Source organism: Eretmochelys imbricata, chromosome 3 (assembly GCF_965152235.1).
Source record: "Eretmochelys imbricata isolate rEreImb1 chromosome 3, rEreImb1.hap1, whole genome shotgun sequence".
In the NCBI taxonomy this organism is placed as follows: domain Eukaryota; kingdom Metazoa; phylum Chordata; order Testudines; family Cheloniidae; genus Eretmochelys; species Eretmochelys imbricata.
In genome coordinates this window covers 208,226,360-208,242,796 of record NC_135574.1, presented here as the reverse complement: position 1 = coordinate 208,242,796, position 16,437 = coordinate 208,226,360, and the positions used below count along the sequence as shown (strand labels likewise).

At 44.0% G+C, this 16,437-nt stretch overlaps 1 protein-coding gene across 1 annotated transcript in view; it reads left to right on the top strand.

Moving 5' to 3' along the window:
- Positions 1–9,603: 9,603 nt before the first annotated feature.
- The window catches only part of TTBK1 (tau tubulin kinase 1), a 120,663-nt gene continuing 113,829 nt past the window's right edge, over positions 9,604–16,437 (top strand). Inside the window, exon 1 of the mRNA XM_077812083.1 lies at positions 9,604–9,726. Within this exon, the coding sequence (XP_077668209.1) occupies positions 9,619–9,726 (108 nt within the window). The 5' untranslated portion in view covers positions 9,604–9,618. The remainder of the gene's footprint in view (positions 9,727–16,437) is intronic.

The window sequence follows — 16,437 nt, the reverse complement described above, 5'->3', positions numbered from 1 at the left end:
CACAAACCTTTTTGTTGTTTTTTCCTATTTTGCCCTTGTCCTTTCAGTTTCTGTGCAGCCCTGTCCCAGTGCAGCTGGCTTCACAGTGTATTTTAGGTGGATTTACATAGGGAAAGGCTTTGAGTCATGCTTTAATTCTCTTTACAACTCTCTTCTCTTCCTCTCCTTCAAGTTTTAAGGGGGAGACTGCATTCCAGAAATCCACTCATCTTGCTCATCTCGCTTCTGTAGATACACAACCAGGTTTGTGCTTTTTGTCTTGCCTGTTGTAAAAGTTGTAGTTCTTGTGGGTTTTTTAAAACACTACTAGGACCTAATATTAAGATGGATCCTTCCTTTATTGGGGAAACTTTGGTAAAGTTGAACGGATCCTGGAGTCCAACAGCCTAAATAAACATTGCCTGTTCTAACTTTTCTAATTTATAGGCTTCCAGGGGTGAGGATGTGCCCTGAAATAAAAAGGGATATTGCAATTCTTCAGCAGTGAGCTTAACACACTTAAGTGTTTCCAGGACCTTTGGTAAAATGGTGAGAGACAGACTTCCCTAGCTTCGTTCTGCTGTATGAAGACAAAAGTGCATTTGATGAGATTTCAGACTGTTACTGTTTACTTTTTGCCTGTGTCTGAGCAAATGCTGCTGCAGCGAACCTGAACGGAATGATACTTAATATAGGAGAGCGGTCTGTTGTACAACACAGAGATTTCAACAAGGAAAATTGTGTATTTAAAGTTTTTATTTTGACAACATTGAGATCCCATAACATTTGTTTAAGTGGTTTTAGGGGGAAAAACAATCCGAAAATGTTACTTCAAATGAAGGGCTCATTTGAAGTGTCCAGTGCATATAATCAGACTGCCTATACATTACTTCCCAACTGGCTGTGCATTAATTGGTCTAAATCACTACAGAGTGCAGGGATTCCTGCTAGTTATTTATTGATGAGGGGATATGCGCTATACCTCTTAGCATGCCCACCTATACAAAAACTGCCACATCATCTGATTGCCATAGTACTCCTATTGGAAAATCATTCTCTCCAAGGCTTTTTATCTGAGCTTGTTTCCTGCTGCCTATCCCAGACTGCCTGCCTGTTGGAGCCACGTCTCTGTGTGTGTAGATTTCCAAATCCATACACAGAGAGTCATCAGCTGCTGCTGGTTTACAGTAATTGTCTTAGTTTTCTTGAAATTCGAACTGAAAAATAGGTCCACAGCATTAGCACTTGAGTGCTGTTACCTAGTGCGGGATGGATGTAATGTAAGAGGAGCAGCTAGACAGAACGGTTCTTCAGATCTAATTGAGCCCATAATGCCAAGGGCAGCAGGAGAAGCACTGTCGCTTGACTGAGTATAAGTAAAATAAAGCAAAGTTTCTGCACCGTGAGGTTCTGCAATACATGCTGGAGGAGGCATGGTGAGGTTGGAGCTGGGTGGATTCTACCCTTCTTCAGGCTGGAGTTGCTCAAGGACAGGGTTTACCCTCTCATGCTCTCGTTTCTTTCTCTCCATCCGACTCTCCATTCTGGTCACCAGGAAAATGATCACACAATAGCCTAACACTGGATTTGAATGCAGCATCTCTCCCAACCTTGGCATCTCTTTGTGGGAGTAAACCAGTCACTTCCTGTCAAGGTGGTCCTTTCTCAGGGGGACCCTTCCTGCTTGTAACAGGGAGGCAGGAAGTTCTGTCTTTTTTGTGTGGACAACATGCAATACAATATCGTGATTTTATGTAGTGTCCTCATGTCTTTCATATACACTCCAAATGCCCCCAAGTGCTTGAGCGAGCTCATACCTCAGTCACTGTTCAAACCCTGCATTTCTCTGAGGGTGAAATTCACCCTGGGTGGAGGCCCAGCACAAGGTTTATGTACTGTTCACGTCTTACTTTAGCCACGTTTTAAAGAGATGCATAGGCCGTGCATGGATCCTCAGCCCAGGGTAAATTTCACTCATGTCCACCGTCTCCCCAGGGCAGTATGGAGACTTTTGTTGTGACTATGTAATGGCATAGGTGTGCGTGACACGTCCGACATACTGCTCCAAGGAGCCTTCATTCCATGGCTCTGACCCTGCTCCTGCAGTAATAAGTGCAGTATGGGCCAAATTCTCTAGCACACCAGGGTGATACGAAGTGATACGTAGTGTGCTTCCAGTGATACGAAGCAGCCATAAACTTGGCTCAGCTGGTGGCTAAACTGGGCTTACAGTGGCTCAGCGTCCCCATACAGTAATACAAGGCAGCCAGAGTATATGGGCGATTCTTGCCCGACGTTTTACCATCACCATAGAAAGATTAATTAATTCATTGACATTAGCGATTCATTGTAATACCCCATGAGGTAGGCAGTTATCGTTAGCCTCATTTTACAGATGGGAAGCAGGACTCAGATTCTCCCCACCCTGGAGGTTTTGTTCTGTTTCAAAGCATATGACTTATAAAACTTTCCAGTGTTTTTAATTTTCAGTGACAGTTCAGGAAACAGACAAATATGCTCTGCACCATTTGCAACTCAGCACGACAACACTGAGAACTGTGAGTGAAAGGAATACTACTCAGGCAGTTTACTTCACTTAAGGGGTTTGTCCAGCCCAGCTTTTAAAGGCCACATCATTGTTATGCTACCTCTCTTCTCCAGATTCACTTCTTTTGGTCAGTTTATCACTACTAATTTCTGCCCTAAAGCCTGCCATTTAAAAATCCCACCCGGTCCAAACGAAACATTGAAAAAGTAACTAACAAGATGCATACGAGAGAAAATGTATATGATCTATGGTCCTTGTAAACAGCTGGGGGAGGGCGGGGGGGAAATCCAAAATGGTACTTAGGCGCTTCATTGTTCAGCATTGCAGCACCTAACTTCTCGGTGCCTAAAAGATCACAGGGACAACACTGCGATCCACAGAACCTGAGTTAAGCACCGAGACTCTATACAATGAAGGGGGAGAGAGAAGCGCTTTAGACTGCAGTCCACAAAAGCCAGCATGGTAGGTGGGGAGTTGCCTAAACTAATTGATGGGAGGTGCGTAGGAGAGGGAGGTTCTAAGCACTGCCCCTCACTTGATGATTTGTGCCTCCCTGCAATCTGGCTTTAGGTGCCTATCTCTGCTTAGTGATCCACGAATGGGAATCTGCCTCCTTAGGCGCCTAAATTGTTTCTTGTGAGATGAGTGGATGATGGAGGGAAGGAGAGAGGAGGCTGAAGGGAAACCTCAAGACTTGCAGATGCAAGTTGGACAAGAGTACTGTGAGGGTAGACTTATGGATCAAGGAAGTGGCCCATAGAAGCAGGTGACTATGAGAATCAGGCAGAGGAAAAGTCTGGCTAGCGATGGAGAAATACAGCTGAGGAACAAGTTCACTGAGCTGGAAACTGAAAGGAAGAGGCAGGCAGTAACAGAAGATGGGAGAACAAAAAAGAAAAGAATAGCTGGCCCTACAAGGATAGGGGAAGAGTCAATGGACATAGCCAGAGTTTGGAGTCTGGGATGACTCACAGATTGCAAGGGAGAACAAAACACAAGAGGACTTGTAGCCAGAAAGAACAGAAGGAGGAAGGCCAGAGAATTGCACCAACACCAGGAAGAGGTAGGTCTGCTTGAATGAGGACTCACTACTAACAAGAACAGACAAGCCTGTCACCAGAGCTGATCTGGAGAACAGAAAGGTGTGTTGTCTGCCAGGAGTGGATGGGACTGAGGCGGAATAGGATCCTCATGGGAGTGGGAAAGAATCTACTGTTTGTCCTTCTCATGGGAACAAATGATACAGCTGAATTCTCACTGAAACATATCAAAGGAGACTACGCCAGGCTGGGGAAGATGTTTGAAGAAATGGAGGCTCAGGTGACCTTCATTGGGATTCTACCTGTCCCTAGACTAGAGGAGCAGGGCAAAGGCGAGATGAGATTGTGATGATCAACAGATGGCTCACGCAGTGGTGCTATAAGGAAGGCTTTGGGATGACTACTGGGAGGCATTCATGGGCTGAGGGCTGTTCCCGTGGGATGGGCTCCACCTGAGCAGGGAGGGAAATAGATTTCTGGGATGGAGGCTGGCACAACTGATTAAAAGAGCTTTAAACTAGGAAATCAGAGGAGGCGGTTGGGAGGTCTGAGATAGTCTCCACACCTGATTCGAATAATGAGTGGGAGGAAAATCAAGTGAAAGAGGATACATCGGTGGAGAAAGGAAAACGGGTAGGAGAATGGACAACAAGAGGACGGGTGCCAATACCAATGACACTAAGTCAGGTAGTTGATGCTGGCAGCGGAATGACTGCAAATCATTGGGTGAGGAATGTGGGCGAAGCCGAGCAGAAACAACTAAGATGTCTGTACACCAATGCAAAGAGCCTGACACACAAGCCTAACAAATGGAGGAACTAGAACCACTGGTACAGGAAGCGAAGCCAGATGGTATAGGGGTAATGGAAACATGGTGGAATAATAATCATGACAGGAGTACCGGAAGGACAGAAATAAAGGTAAAGGTGGTGGAGTAGCATTGTATATTAATGACGTGCTAGACTGTAAAGAAATTAGAAGTGATGGAATGGATCAAACAGAACCTGTTTGTGCCAAAATCACATTGGAGAAGAAAGGTAACAGAGGCTCCAATGGGACAGTGCTGGAGTCTGCGACACCCCCCTTCCCAGGATCCAATCGGGATATGGAGAGAGACCTCTTTAACATTTTAATGAAATAAATGCTACTGGGAATTGTGTGATTATGGGAGACTTTAATTTCCCAGATGTTGATTGGAGGACAAACGCTACTAATAAAGGCAGGGCCCAGACATTCCTGGATGTGATGGCTAAGAGATTTCTTCACCAAATAGTCCCCGAACCAACAAGAGGCAATGTCATTTTAGATTTAGTATCAGTAAATAGCAATGACTTCATAGAAGAACTTGTTAAATGTGGAGGACAGCCTTGATTCGAGTGATCATGAATTTAAACTAAAGGGAAGGATAAACAAAAATAGGGCTGCAACTAGAATCCTTGATTTCAGAAGGGCAAACTTAAAAAAAAATTAAGGGATTTAATTAGGGAAGTGGGCTGGAGTGAAGAACTCAAGGATCTGAATGTGGAGGAGGCTTGGAACTGCTTTAAGTCAAAGTTGCAGAAACTATATGGAGCCTGCATCTCAAGCAAGGGGAAAAAAATCATAGGGAAGGGTTGGAGGCCAAACTGGATGAACAGGCATCTCAAACAGGTGATTAAGAGAAATCAGAAAGCCTACAAGGAATGGAAGAAGGGATGGATCAGCAAGGAAAGCTACCTCTTGGAGGTCAGAAAGTGCAGGGATAAAGTGAGAACTGCCAAAAGCCGAGCAGAGCTGGACCTTGCAAAGGAAATTAAAAACCCATAGTAAAAGGTTCTTTCGCCATATAAATAAAAAGAAAAAAAGGAAAGAAGAAGTGGGACCACTAAGCATTGAGTACGCCAAAGAGTAATTGGGATAAAAACACTGTTTTACTAATGGTAGATCATGCCAGACTAACTTGATCACTCTTTGAGGAGATAACTGATTATCTAGATAAAGGAAATGCAGGAGATATGATCTACCTGTAAGCATTTGAGACAGTTCCACATGGGAAATTATTAGTTTTCACTGGAGAAGATGTGGTGTAATACAAGAATTGAAAGATGCTTAAGGAACTGGATGAAGTGGAGACAACAATGGGTCATGCTGAAAAGTGAACTGTCAGGCTGTAGGGAGATTACTAGTGGAATTTCTCAAGACTTGGTCTTGGGACCAATCCTATTTGACATTTTCATTAGTGAGGTTGGCACAAAGAGTGGGAGTGTGCTAATGAAATTTGTGGATGACACCAAGTTGGGAGGTACTGCCAATACAGAGGAGGACCAGAATATCATACAAGAAGATTCGGACAATCTTGGAAACTGGAGTAAATAGAAATGGGATGAAATTTAATAGTGCAAAGTGCAAGGTCAAGCACTTAGGGACTAACAACAAGAATATTTGCTAGAAGCTGGGGACGTATCAGTTAGAAGTAACAGAGGAGGAGAAAGACCTAGGTGTATTGGACCATCACTGGATGACTATGAGCCCCTAATGTAATGTGGCTGTGAAAAAGACTAATGTAATCCTAGGATGGATCAGGTGACGTATTTCCAGTAGAGACAGGGAAGTGTTAGTACCACTAGATAAGGCATCTGGAATACTCTGTGCAATTCTGGTCTCCCAGGTTTAAGAAAGATGAATCCAAACTGGAACAGGTGCAGAGAAGGGCTACTGGGATGATCAGAGGAATGGAAAACTAACCTTATGAGAGGAGACATAAGGAGCTTGGCTTGTTTACTGTAACCAAACGAAGGCTTAGGGGAGATATGATTGCTCTCTGTAAATACATCAGAGGGATAATCCTGAGGAAGGGGAGGAGTTATTTAAGTTAAGGGCCAATATTAGCACAAAACCAAAGGGCTATAAACTGGCCATCAATAAGTTAAGGCTTGAGATTAGGCGAAGGTTTCTAACTATAAGAGGAATCAAGTTCTGGAACAGCCTCCCCAGGGGAGTAATGAGGTCAAAAATCCTAACTTGTGTCAAAACTGAGCTGATAAATTTATGGAAGTGTTGGTATGATGAGACAGCCTATAACAGTATATGGCCCACCTGTGACTGCTATTAGCAAATATCTCCAATGGACAGAGATGCAAAACTAGATGGAGAGAGCTCTGAGTTATTACAGATAATTATTTCCTGGGTGTCTGGCTGGTGGGTATTGCCCACATGCTCAGGGTCTAACTGATCACCATATTTGGGGTCTGGAAGGAATCCTCCCGGGTCAGATTGGTAGAGACCCTGGGGGGTTTCACCTTCCTCTGCAGTGTGGGGCATGAGTCACTTGCTGGTTTGAACTAGAGTAAATGGTGGATTCTCTGTAACTTGAAATTTTTAAATCAAGATTTGAGGACTTCAGTAACTCAAGTTATAGGCCTATTACAGCAGTGGGCGGGTGAGGGTCTGTGGCCTGCAATGTGCAGGATGTCAAACTAGATGATTATGATGGTTTCTTCTGGCCTTAAACTTAGTGAGCCTGAGACTATAGAGTTACTCTCTGTCTCTCAGCCCAATGACTATTGAAATGTTTATCCACCTCCTCCAGCTGGATTTTGAATGGGAACTGATCTGGTAGGCAGCCTCTGAGCATGCCTACTGGATCAGGCCCCACATGCAACTTCAGCAGACAAATGCCTACCTTCCCCAGAGTTCATGAATCTCTCTGGGGCTTAGGCGGGAGATAGGTATCTGGCAGTCCAGAGTGACCCAGCAGTGCACATGCCCAGAGGCAGAGGGAACTTTTACCCTGAACTTAGGCCCCAAGTGAGTTTAGGCACCCACAGGTTTTAGCAGGAGTTTTGTGGATCACAGTGGAGCCGAAACTGGGATTCAGGCATCTAAACCCCAGACTTAGGTGCCTATGTCTGGGGTTTAGGCACCTAAGTAGCTTTGTGAATCCCACCTCTACTCCCTTCCCATTGCTCTGTGTTGCTGCCTCCCTTCCAAGGCCGAGATCCTCGGCTCCCTTTGCACTTCCTGGATACAGGGCCTGCAGTGTAGTGTGCCTGTCCCCTGTAAGTTGTGCTGCTGCCCAGTCATGCACCTTATAAGGGCTGCAGGAGGGATCTTCTCTCCTGTGCCACTCTAAGAGATGTGCAGCGAATAAGGGAAGGGTGCCACAGGCATCACTCAGCCCCTGGGGTGCATAGTGGGCCACGTTCATACCTGGAGTAACTTCATTCGGTCCAGTTGAGGTACACCAACTCCTCATTAGGTTCTCACACTGCAGCGCTCCTGGACATGCTGGCTGGGGAGAAGGAGCCTGGGATGGAGCCCAGACTGCCTCCAGCAATGCAGAGCACTAGCGCTACCAGGCCACGAAGCAGACCTCTCGCTGGTTCTCACTGAACAGAACTGAAACTTGGCCTGATGTCCACTGCCCTTTCCTGGATGTCAGAAGAGCTGCTGTCCCACAGTCCACTCTTCACGTGTCCCTGCATCTATGAGAAACTCCAGACCCCTTTGGCAGCACGTTCTTCTGCTACACTTCTAAAATATTTGTTTTGCTTCTCTCCTCTGTTTAATGATTGGTTTGTATTCTAGCTTATATCACTGGGGGGAGTGGTTTGCAGTCTCCTTTCCCAGTGGCATACAGTTGCTCTCTTTTTCTCCTAATCCTTTCCTGCATTCCTTGCATGTATTGTCTCTTTGTTTTAGAGCACAACTCTCTCTCCTTTGAGATGCTAGTTGCATTTTTATTTGATGATCTTCACGTGACATCTTCACATCCTGCCCACTTTGTGGCACTAACTCCCTCTGCGGAACTCACACATGCATGTCAGACCACAGGTCTGAGCCTTCCAGCTGCCCTTAGGGAACGACCACCTCTTCTCTCTGATACACAGCTCGCTATTTTCTGATTATTATTCCAGCCTGAAGAAGTCTAATGGTCGAATGACCAACTCTAACCTTACTTTCTTATTCAGCATGTACGTGGTTAGCTGTGTTTGATCTCTGCAGAAGAACTTGTTTTATATCCAGAAAGGGCATATGGGCTATATACCAGGGAAAAGGGGGCAGAGCTACCAAGAAACCTGTGAATCAAAGGACTGCGGGCTCTGAGGCCAGAAAATAGCCTATAGCAGCAGGCGAGATAACCACTAAGATTCCTTTAAATGAATAAGATTAGCACTGATATGAAGCTGAGAGTCACCTTTATGGAGGGATTCTAACCAAAAATTCAAGAACAAAACTGGCTATAGAATCAGGTAATCTGGATCTCATGGATGAGTGAGAGCACCTCGCCCTGGAGACAGGGAGAGAAAGGAGGGGGAAAGGAAAGTTGATATTCTATCTGTCTCTGTGCTTGAATTTAACATTTTTAGCAAAGCTTGTGTCTTACAAGGACTAATCTATATGTGGCTGAAACCCCTTCTAACTGTGCCCTTCTTCTCTGCCTGGCTGTTAGCAGTGTTTGTGACCCTGGCGCTCCAGAGGCCGCCCTAGCCCCCTTTGGCTTCCAGAGCATAGTACCTGGCAAGTCTTGGGGATGGGAGTGTTGCATACGGTCAGCTAGAAACCAAAATAACAGAAAATGAATCAGCTGCTCTGTGAAAGCAAGATTTATTTATTTATTTATTTATTTATTTTGCCTGGTACAATTACGGCTTTCTTCGTTGTTCCCACCCTGATACTCAGGCTGTATGCAAGGATTTGGCATTGGCCCATCTTTGAGTTGCTGGCTATGAGGCCCAAGAGCACTAGGACCCTGCATGGTGTAGCCAGTAACTTGTCATCTCTTCAGTTGGTGCTGTGGACTTGGGGCCTGGTTGCTTCTGCCAGGTTTGTGCATGGAGAAAGCTGAGGAATTTGTAAAGCAGGCTGTTGCTTGCTGTGCTCCGAGGTGAGTTTGCCCTTCTTCCCAGAGATGCTGTTTCTGATTGGCTCTAAACCAGAGCTGTTGAGATGTAGTTTCAACAGCATCAATGCAATGACCTGCACTAACCCTCCTTTTCTCCCTTTTGTTTTTCTTCTCAGATAAATGGCTCATTTAAATTGGGAGCTACTAAAATACTTTCTGGCTGGCAAATGCAGTGCCTAGTAGCAGCTATCAGGGAGGAACCAAACATGAGTGGGGGAGGGGAACAGGTCGACATTCTGCCGGCCAACTACGTGGTCAAGGACCGTTGGAAAGTGGTGAGTAGCTCTGACTCTGAATTTCCACTACTGGCCCAAAAGGCTCTTCTCTGTGATGCTGTAAAAGTGCTTCTTGCTGGTCCCAGGATTGATCAGACGGCACTGACTGGGGGAATCTGGGTCAGGGCATGAAAGAAGGTGATAAATATTACACCAGTTTTTTGAGACATCTGATGTTTTAGAACAGCAAACCTGCCAGGGATTTCTGGGTAGGATGAACTGCTGCTGGTGACCTGATTAGCAAAGCTCTCAGACTCTGCAATACTACATTGCCAGTTTTCAAGTCCTTGCTCTAGAACCCAGGGGTGCTGGAATGTTTCAATCAAATGTTTGTAATCATGTTTTAACTCTGGCAAACACAATGTATTTTACCTTAACCCCATCCTCAGAAACAGCAGATCCAATATAGGTGAAATCAGTTTCCAAAATCAGTCAGCTGAAGGTAGACGTTCGGCAAGAAAAATATTGGCTTGAACAGTTTGTTTGGCAAAGTTATAAGCAGCTGAACACAGGGTCTCAAAATGGAAAGTGTCACTCAGCCTTAACTATGGACGTTGCTACCAGCTCTGCCTATAATAAATTGATGAGCCGAGGAAGTTGCTCTGTCCCTGTCAGCAATAATTGACTCTGGTTGTTGTAGAAATAATAATACTCAGCATTTAAAATGCTTTACTCACACTAATCCTCACAACAATCCTTTGAGGTTAGTAAATATTACCTCCAGTTTACCATTCAGAAAACTGAAGCCAAAGGAAGTGACGTGCCTTCCTCAAAGCCATAGAAAGAGGTGATGGGAACTTTGGAGGTTCTGATTCCCAGCTGTAGGCTCAAAGTGCTGGACCACACACAATCTGAGTTGTGCACTGAGGGCCCAGAGATTGGAGTAGCAAGCAGATTTATTTTGGCAGTCCTGGGTTCACACAGGACACAAGCTTTACCAACGCTAGTAAATCTCATAGATGCGCTCTCACGCATTTATCTGTATGAAACCCCTTAGCAGCCTTAGCTTGTCCCTACTAGATGTAATGGATGAATATTGCTTACAATTAATCTGAAAGCTTTGTTGAGCTCACTGGGAATGTTCAACAGCTGGCTAAGTGTGGGCATAGAATTAATCATGTACCTTTCTTGTGTTGTGGAAGGTGCCTTGTTGCAGAAAGACCTATTTAAATGAAGAATAAATTAACTGAATTTCTTTCAGGAAGGGAGGCTAGCCTACTCCGGTGCTGTGTTAATTATGTCCCCTCTCACCCTTTGCCTGTCTTGTCTATTTAGATTGTAAACTCTTAAGGGCAAGGATTGTCTCTTACCAGTGTTTGTGTTTGTACAGTGCCGAGCACAATGGGGCTCTGATCTCACTTGGGACCTCTGGGCACTACCATAATATGAAATATAAATACAAAAAAGAGAAATTAAATGAGCTGGACTCTGTGTTGTAGATGTGGCTTTATTTTGAGGTTCTGGTCGTATACTTTTCTAGTTTGCTGGAAGAAGTGTAATTAGTAGCTGTCCTTACTTTTCCTCTGCATTGTTTAATACTGCTTCAGCACATCCCATCTACAGATTAGGGCACTGGTAGTTGATGATCTCCATGTGTATTGTGTCCCAAGGCAGCTGGTAGGCAGATGGCATGTGTCACAAGGATTCACTATGCCTAGTCACTGGCAAGTGCTTGCACTGGGTTAATTTCTTTTGTAAAGCTTTTCTGTCTGCATTAGTTGTGGCCAGACCATGACACCATGATACATTGTGTGGCAGAATCTTGCAGCTTTTTATGATTACGGTTTGGATGGGAAGAAAGAATACTTTAAAAAGAATGCGAAGGACAGCATGGCATTCCTGTTAGTCAAAGGAATGCATTCAAAGTTATCTTGCTGTGGGGTGTGTTGGGGTACTAGCTTCTCTAAGTACTTAGCACTTATCATTTCCAAGGCCTAGTGCACCCAAATATTGCACTGGTTTAGCTAAAATCAGTTTTTAATCTGATTTAATTAAGATGGTGCAGCCCCTTGCATGGATGAACTTAAATCAGTTTACAACTGGTTTATAGCTAGGCTTTCAAGGATTAGATTTGTATCATTAAAATGTAGATAAACGTCAATTTCACTGTATAGCCACAAACTGACAAAATATTTCCATTGATAATTGAAATTTACAGATAGGCAAAAAAAGAGAAAAATGCTGCTTAAGAACTTAGTTTGATTTAAGGATATTGACAGTATGTTTTGACGTGATGTTGACAATTTGTGTTTTAATGGTTATAAAGCTTTAACATTTGAATATCAACAACTACTGTCTCTAAACAATTGTCTGACCTCCCCTCTATAATTTCCTGCAACTGTGAAAACTTAAATTGATAAGAATAGGGGGGAAATGTTTAAACCACATAATTTTGGGCGAATTTGAAAATTTGAATAGATAAAAATTGAAAAAAATGCTTAAAAATAAATTTATATTGTCCATCAAAACTATTAAAAAAAACAGATTCTGCCAAATCTTCCTATAGTGATTTGGTGCTACATTAATATAGGTCAGTTGTAAACCGAGTGAAGACTGAGTAAATGTCACCTTGGAGTGTGATGCAGAGATAAAATTTCTACACACCATCAATGACCGCTTCTTGGAACAGCTAGCCCTGGAACCCACAAGAGGAGAGGCAATTCTTGTTTTAGTCCTAAATGGAGCACAAGATCTGGTCCAAGAGGTGAATATAGCTGAACCACGCAGTAATAGTGACCATAATGTGGGGGGGATAATACCAAACCCCTCCCAAAAAACCCCAACTGCAGTAATATTTACCTTCAAAAGGGAAACTACACAAAATGAGGGGCTATTTAAAAACACCATAATGGAAGCTCAGAGTAAATGTGTACCCCACATCAGAAAAAAACAATAAGAGGACTAAAAGAATGCCACCATGGCTAAACAGCAGAGTAATGGAGGCTGTTAGAGGCAAAAAGACATCCTTTAAAATTTGGAAGATGCATCCTAATCAGGATAGTAGGAAGGTGCCTCACCAAAGGCTTCAAGGAAACTAGGTGACCCTAGGATCAGAGGGAAGTTTCTCTCATGTAACTGGTTAAAAGATTAGAAACAAAGGGTAGGGATAAATGGTCAGTTTTCACAATTAAATGGAGAGAGGCAAACAGAGGGGTCCCCTAAAGATCCGTACCGGGACCTGTGCTGTGCAACATATTCATTATCTGGAACAGGGAGTGAACGGAGAAGTGGCAAAATTGGAGATGATACAAAATTATTCAAGATAGTTAAGTCCAAAGCTGACTGTGAAGAGTTAAAAAGGGATCTCACAAAACTGGGTGACTGGGCAACAAAACAGCAGATGGAAATTCAACCTGGATAAGTGTGGTGTAAGGCATGTTGGAAAAAATAATTCCAACTACACATCTATAATGATAGATTTTAAATTAGCTGTTACCACCCAAGAACAAGATCTTGGATTCTCTGTGGATAGTTCTGTGAAAACTTCAACTCAGTACACCACAGCAGTCAAAGAGACAAATAGGATTTTAGGAACTATTAGGAAAGGGGTAGCAAACATCATAATGCCAGTATATAAATCCATGGTGTGCCCACACCCTGAATACTATATCCAGTTCTGGTCACCCATCTGAGACAAGATAAAGTAAAACTGGAAAAGACAGCGGGGAGACAGCAGGAGCTGGTAAAAAAGTGCTCAGCACTAGGACAGCATGGCAAGGAACGTGGCAAGTTTGACCATTTTAGCAATGTGTGCAAGAGCAGAGCAGAATCCCAGAAAGATTCAGTCAGACTTGTACAAGAGGAGAGGGGGATGGCACGTCAAACAGCAGAAGGTGACATAAACTGGATATCTACTCACAGCAGAGGGACTGAAAGCAGATCCCAGCAGAGACAGGCCAGCTCCGGTGGATGTGAAAGGGGCACAGCACTTCACAGGAAGGATACATTTTCTGTCTGTGTTCTGTCACTCCTGGCTGCGGAACCGGAACCCAGACGTCTGCTCGCAAGGCAGGCTGTGTTGTAGGACTGGGCAGATCCCCAACAGCAAGCATTGACACACACAAATTATAATGGAAGCTCCTGTCCTGATGTACTACTGTGGTAAGCCTCACCCTGGTACTCGCACCTGCTGCAGCACAGAATGCTGCCCTGGGGAGAGAGACGGCCAGTGGGAGGGCAGCTTGAGCTGGGGTGGGCTTAGAATCCACCCGAAGGGGCAACTGAGGAAGGAGAAGGAGAAGAAGTGAGATGCTGAGCTAGCGGATGAACCAGACCCTGGGTAGGAGGTGAGGTGATAGAATAAAAGTGCGGAACTGAGAAGGAGAAAAAGAAGGAAAATAGGAAAGGTTTCAGATCAGAAGAAGCAGAAAAAAAGTAGACCTAGGTATGTGAGCAGACACTATTAGAGAAGGGGAGTAGAGGGAAATAAAATCTACAGATGTACTGGAGAAAGGGTATCAAAGACAAAAAATGAAAGGAAATCAAATTGGTGAAAAAGGGAGCTGATCAGAAAGCTGTGTTAGATGAAAACAGATCCTGAAAATAGTAAACAAGAAGCCCACCCACAAAGGACCTAAACATAGAGAATGACTGTTTGGACATCTATCGGTGGAAGACAGTTCAAAGGTGCCTAATGGACAAGTGAGGGCCCACTTGATGAGGAAACCCACTTGTGGATAAACTCAGTGAAAAGAGATACAGCCACAGAAACATTGAATCAAAGGAGCACTTCAGGATGAAGAGAAGCAAAGGACAGGACAGCAAGAGTGGCGCTAGACTTCCAGCCAAGGAGGGGAAAAGTTGATTCTTCTCTGAAGTGGCATTGTATGTTGTAGCGTAATCTCTCTTGTTTTTGTTAATAACAATGCATTTGATACTAATTGCACAGCGTGTACAAGTTCACAAAAGTTAATGTGTTGGTATCCTGTAGTTTTATTATTATAAGTAGTAAGTGTTTGGTAATGTTCTATATTATTTATGCTCCTGGTACAGTGTTGGACTTTTTCCTTACAAAGTTCTAAAGATTTTAAATCATCCCTTTTTTGCTTTGGTTTTCCTCTGCCTTTCCTCACAGTTAGCCTAGCCTAGCTGGGTCCCCATGCTGCCAGCCAGCAGGCCACTGACACTCCAGTGTGATGCATCGGAGAAAGGATTGGGTCTAGGTCTTTGACAGGAGCAGCCGGTTGCTTTATGTCACTATCCCATAACAAATAGTACACTGTTAATTCCATTGTAAATAACTGACTCCTGTGATGCATCCAGGTAATTAACAAATTTTGCTTGTTCTCCTTTGGGTGCTCTGGGCTCCAACCCTAAACACGGGCCTCAAGATGTGATCAATTTGATTTTCTTTCATTTTTTGTCTTTGATACCCTCTCTCCAGTACATCTGTAGATTTTATTTCCCTCTACTCTCCTTCTCTAATAGTGTCTGCTCACATACCTAGGTCAACTTTTTTTCTGCTTCTTCTGATCTGAAACCTTTCCTATTTTCCTTCTTTTTCTCCTTCTCAGTTCCCCACTTTTATTCTATCACCTCAGCTCCTACCCAGGGTCCGGTTCATCCGCTAGTTCAGCATCTCGCTTCTTCTCCTTCTCCTTCCTCAGTTGCCCCTTCGGGTGGATTCAAGTTGCATCTGATGAAGTGAGCTGTAGCTTACGAAAGCTTATGCTCAAATAAATGTGTTAGTCTCTAAGGTGCCACAAGTCCTCCTTTTCTTTTTGCGGATACAGATTAACACGGCTGCTACTCTGAAAGATGTGACCTGACTCCTGGTGGACTACAAAGCTCATTGGCAACAAGGGCAATGATTGCTGAGGGCCTCTAGGTGTCCTTGGCAGGATATGGGGAATGTTGCTGCTGATGCGGGGTGGATAGGTGAAGGCATGCCAGAGAGAAAAGCATTCCAGAAGAGATGGCAATGAATTAGGGGGAAAGAGCTGGAGGGATTATGTACAGGATGGATGAGGCCGTTGCTCAGAGCTTTATGTATAAAAACGAACTCCAGATTTAGGGAACAAATCTAGAAATTATTTAATCTTCCAGGATCCCTTTGATAGCGCCTGAATCCTCCAGGCAGCATCCAAACCCACCTCTTTGGTTAACTTGGAGCATTAATCGCTTCTTTTAAACATTGTACTTTTCTGTATAATAAGATTCCAGGAGAGTCACTCTGAAGCCACGAATGTCTGTAGAGTCAGTGTGAAGTGATGGAAATTGCTACACGCATGGCTGAAAGCTCTTTTTGTTCAGAATATCACCAGATTCAATCACCAGTGGGATTTGTGGTCTGTTACTGGCCAGTTTTTAAGATCTCAGCCATTTTGACTTTATGAATTGCACACATGCTGAATACAGCTAGAGTAAGGCATGTATCAAGGCCATGCCAAGAGTCCTAGATAGCTGAGGTAACTGAGCCAATCGTCATCTTTACTGTACAGATAATTTGCATGCAACAGTTTCATTGGTTGTATGAGGGAGACTGCACAGATGGGGGATTACTTGGCCCAACTGCGACATCCAGGTGACTGCGCAGGCTTTCAGCTACTAGTTATTCTTTGTATTACTCTATTGCCGGGGGACTAGTCAGAGACCAGGAGCCCATTGTGCCATTTATCTCAGTAGTTAAACCCTTCATGTCTCACCACACACCTCTGCTCTGTTGCACTGGTCTCCTGGTTTTCATTTCTGTGCTTCATTGTAGCTGGCATC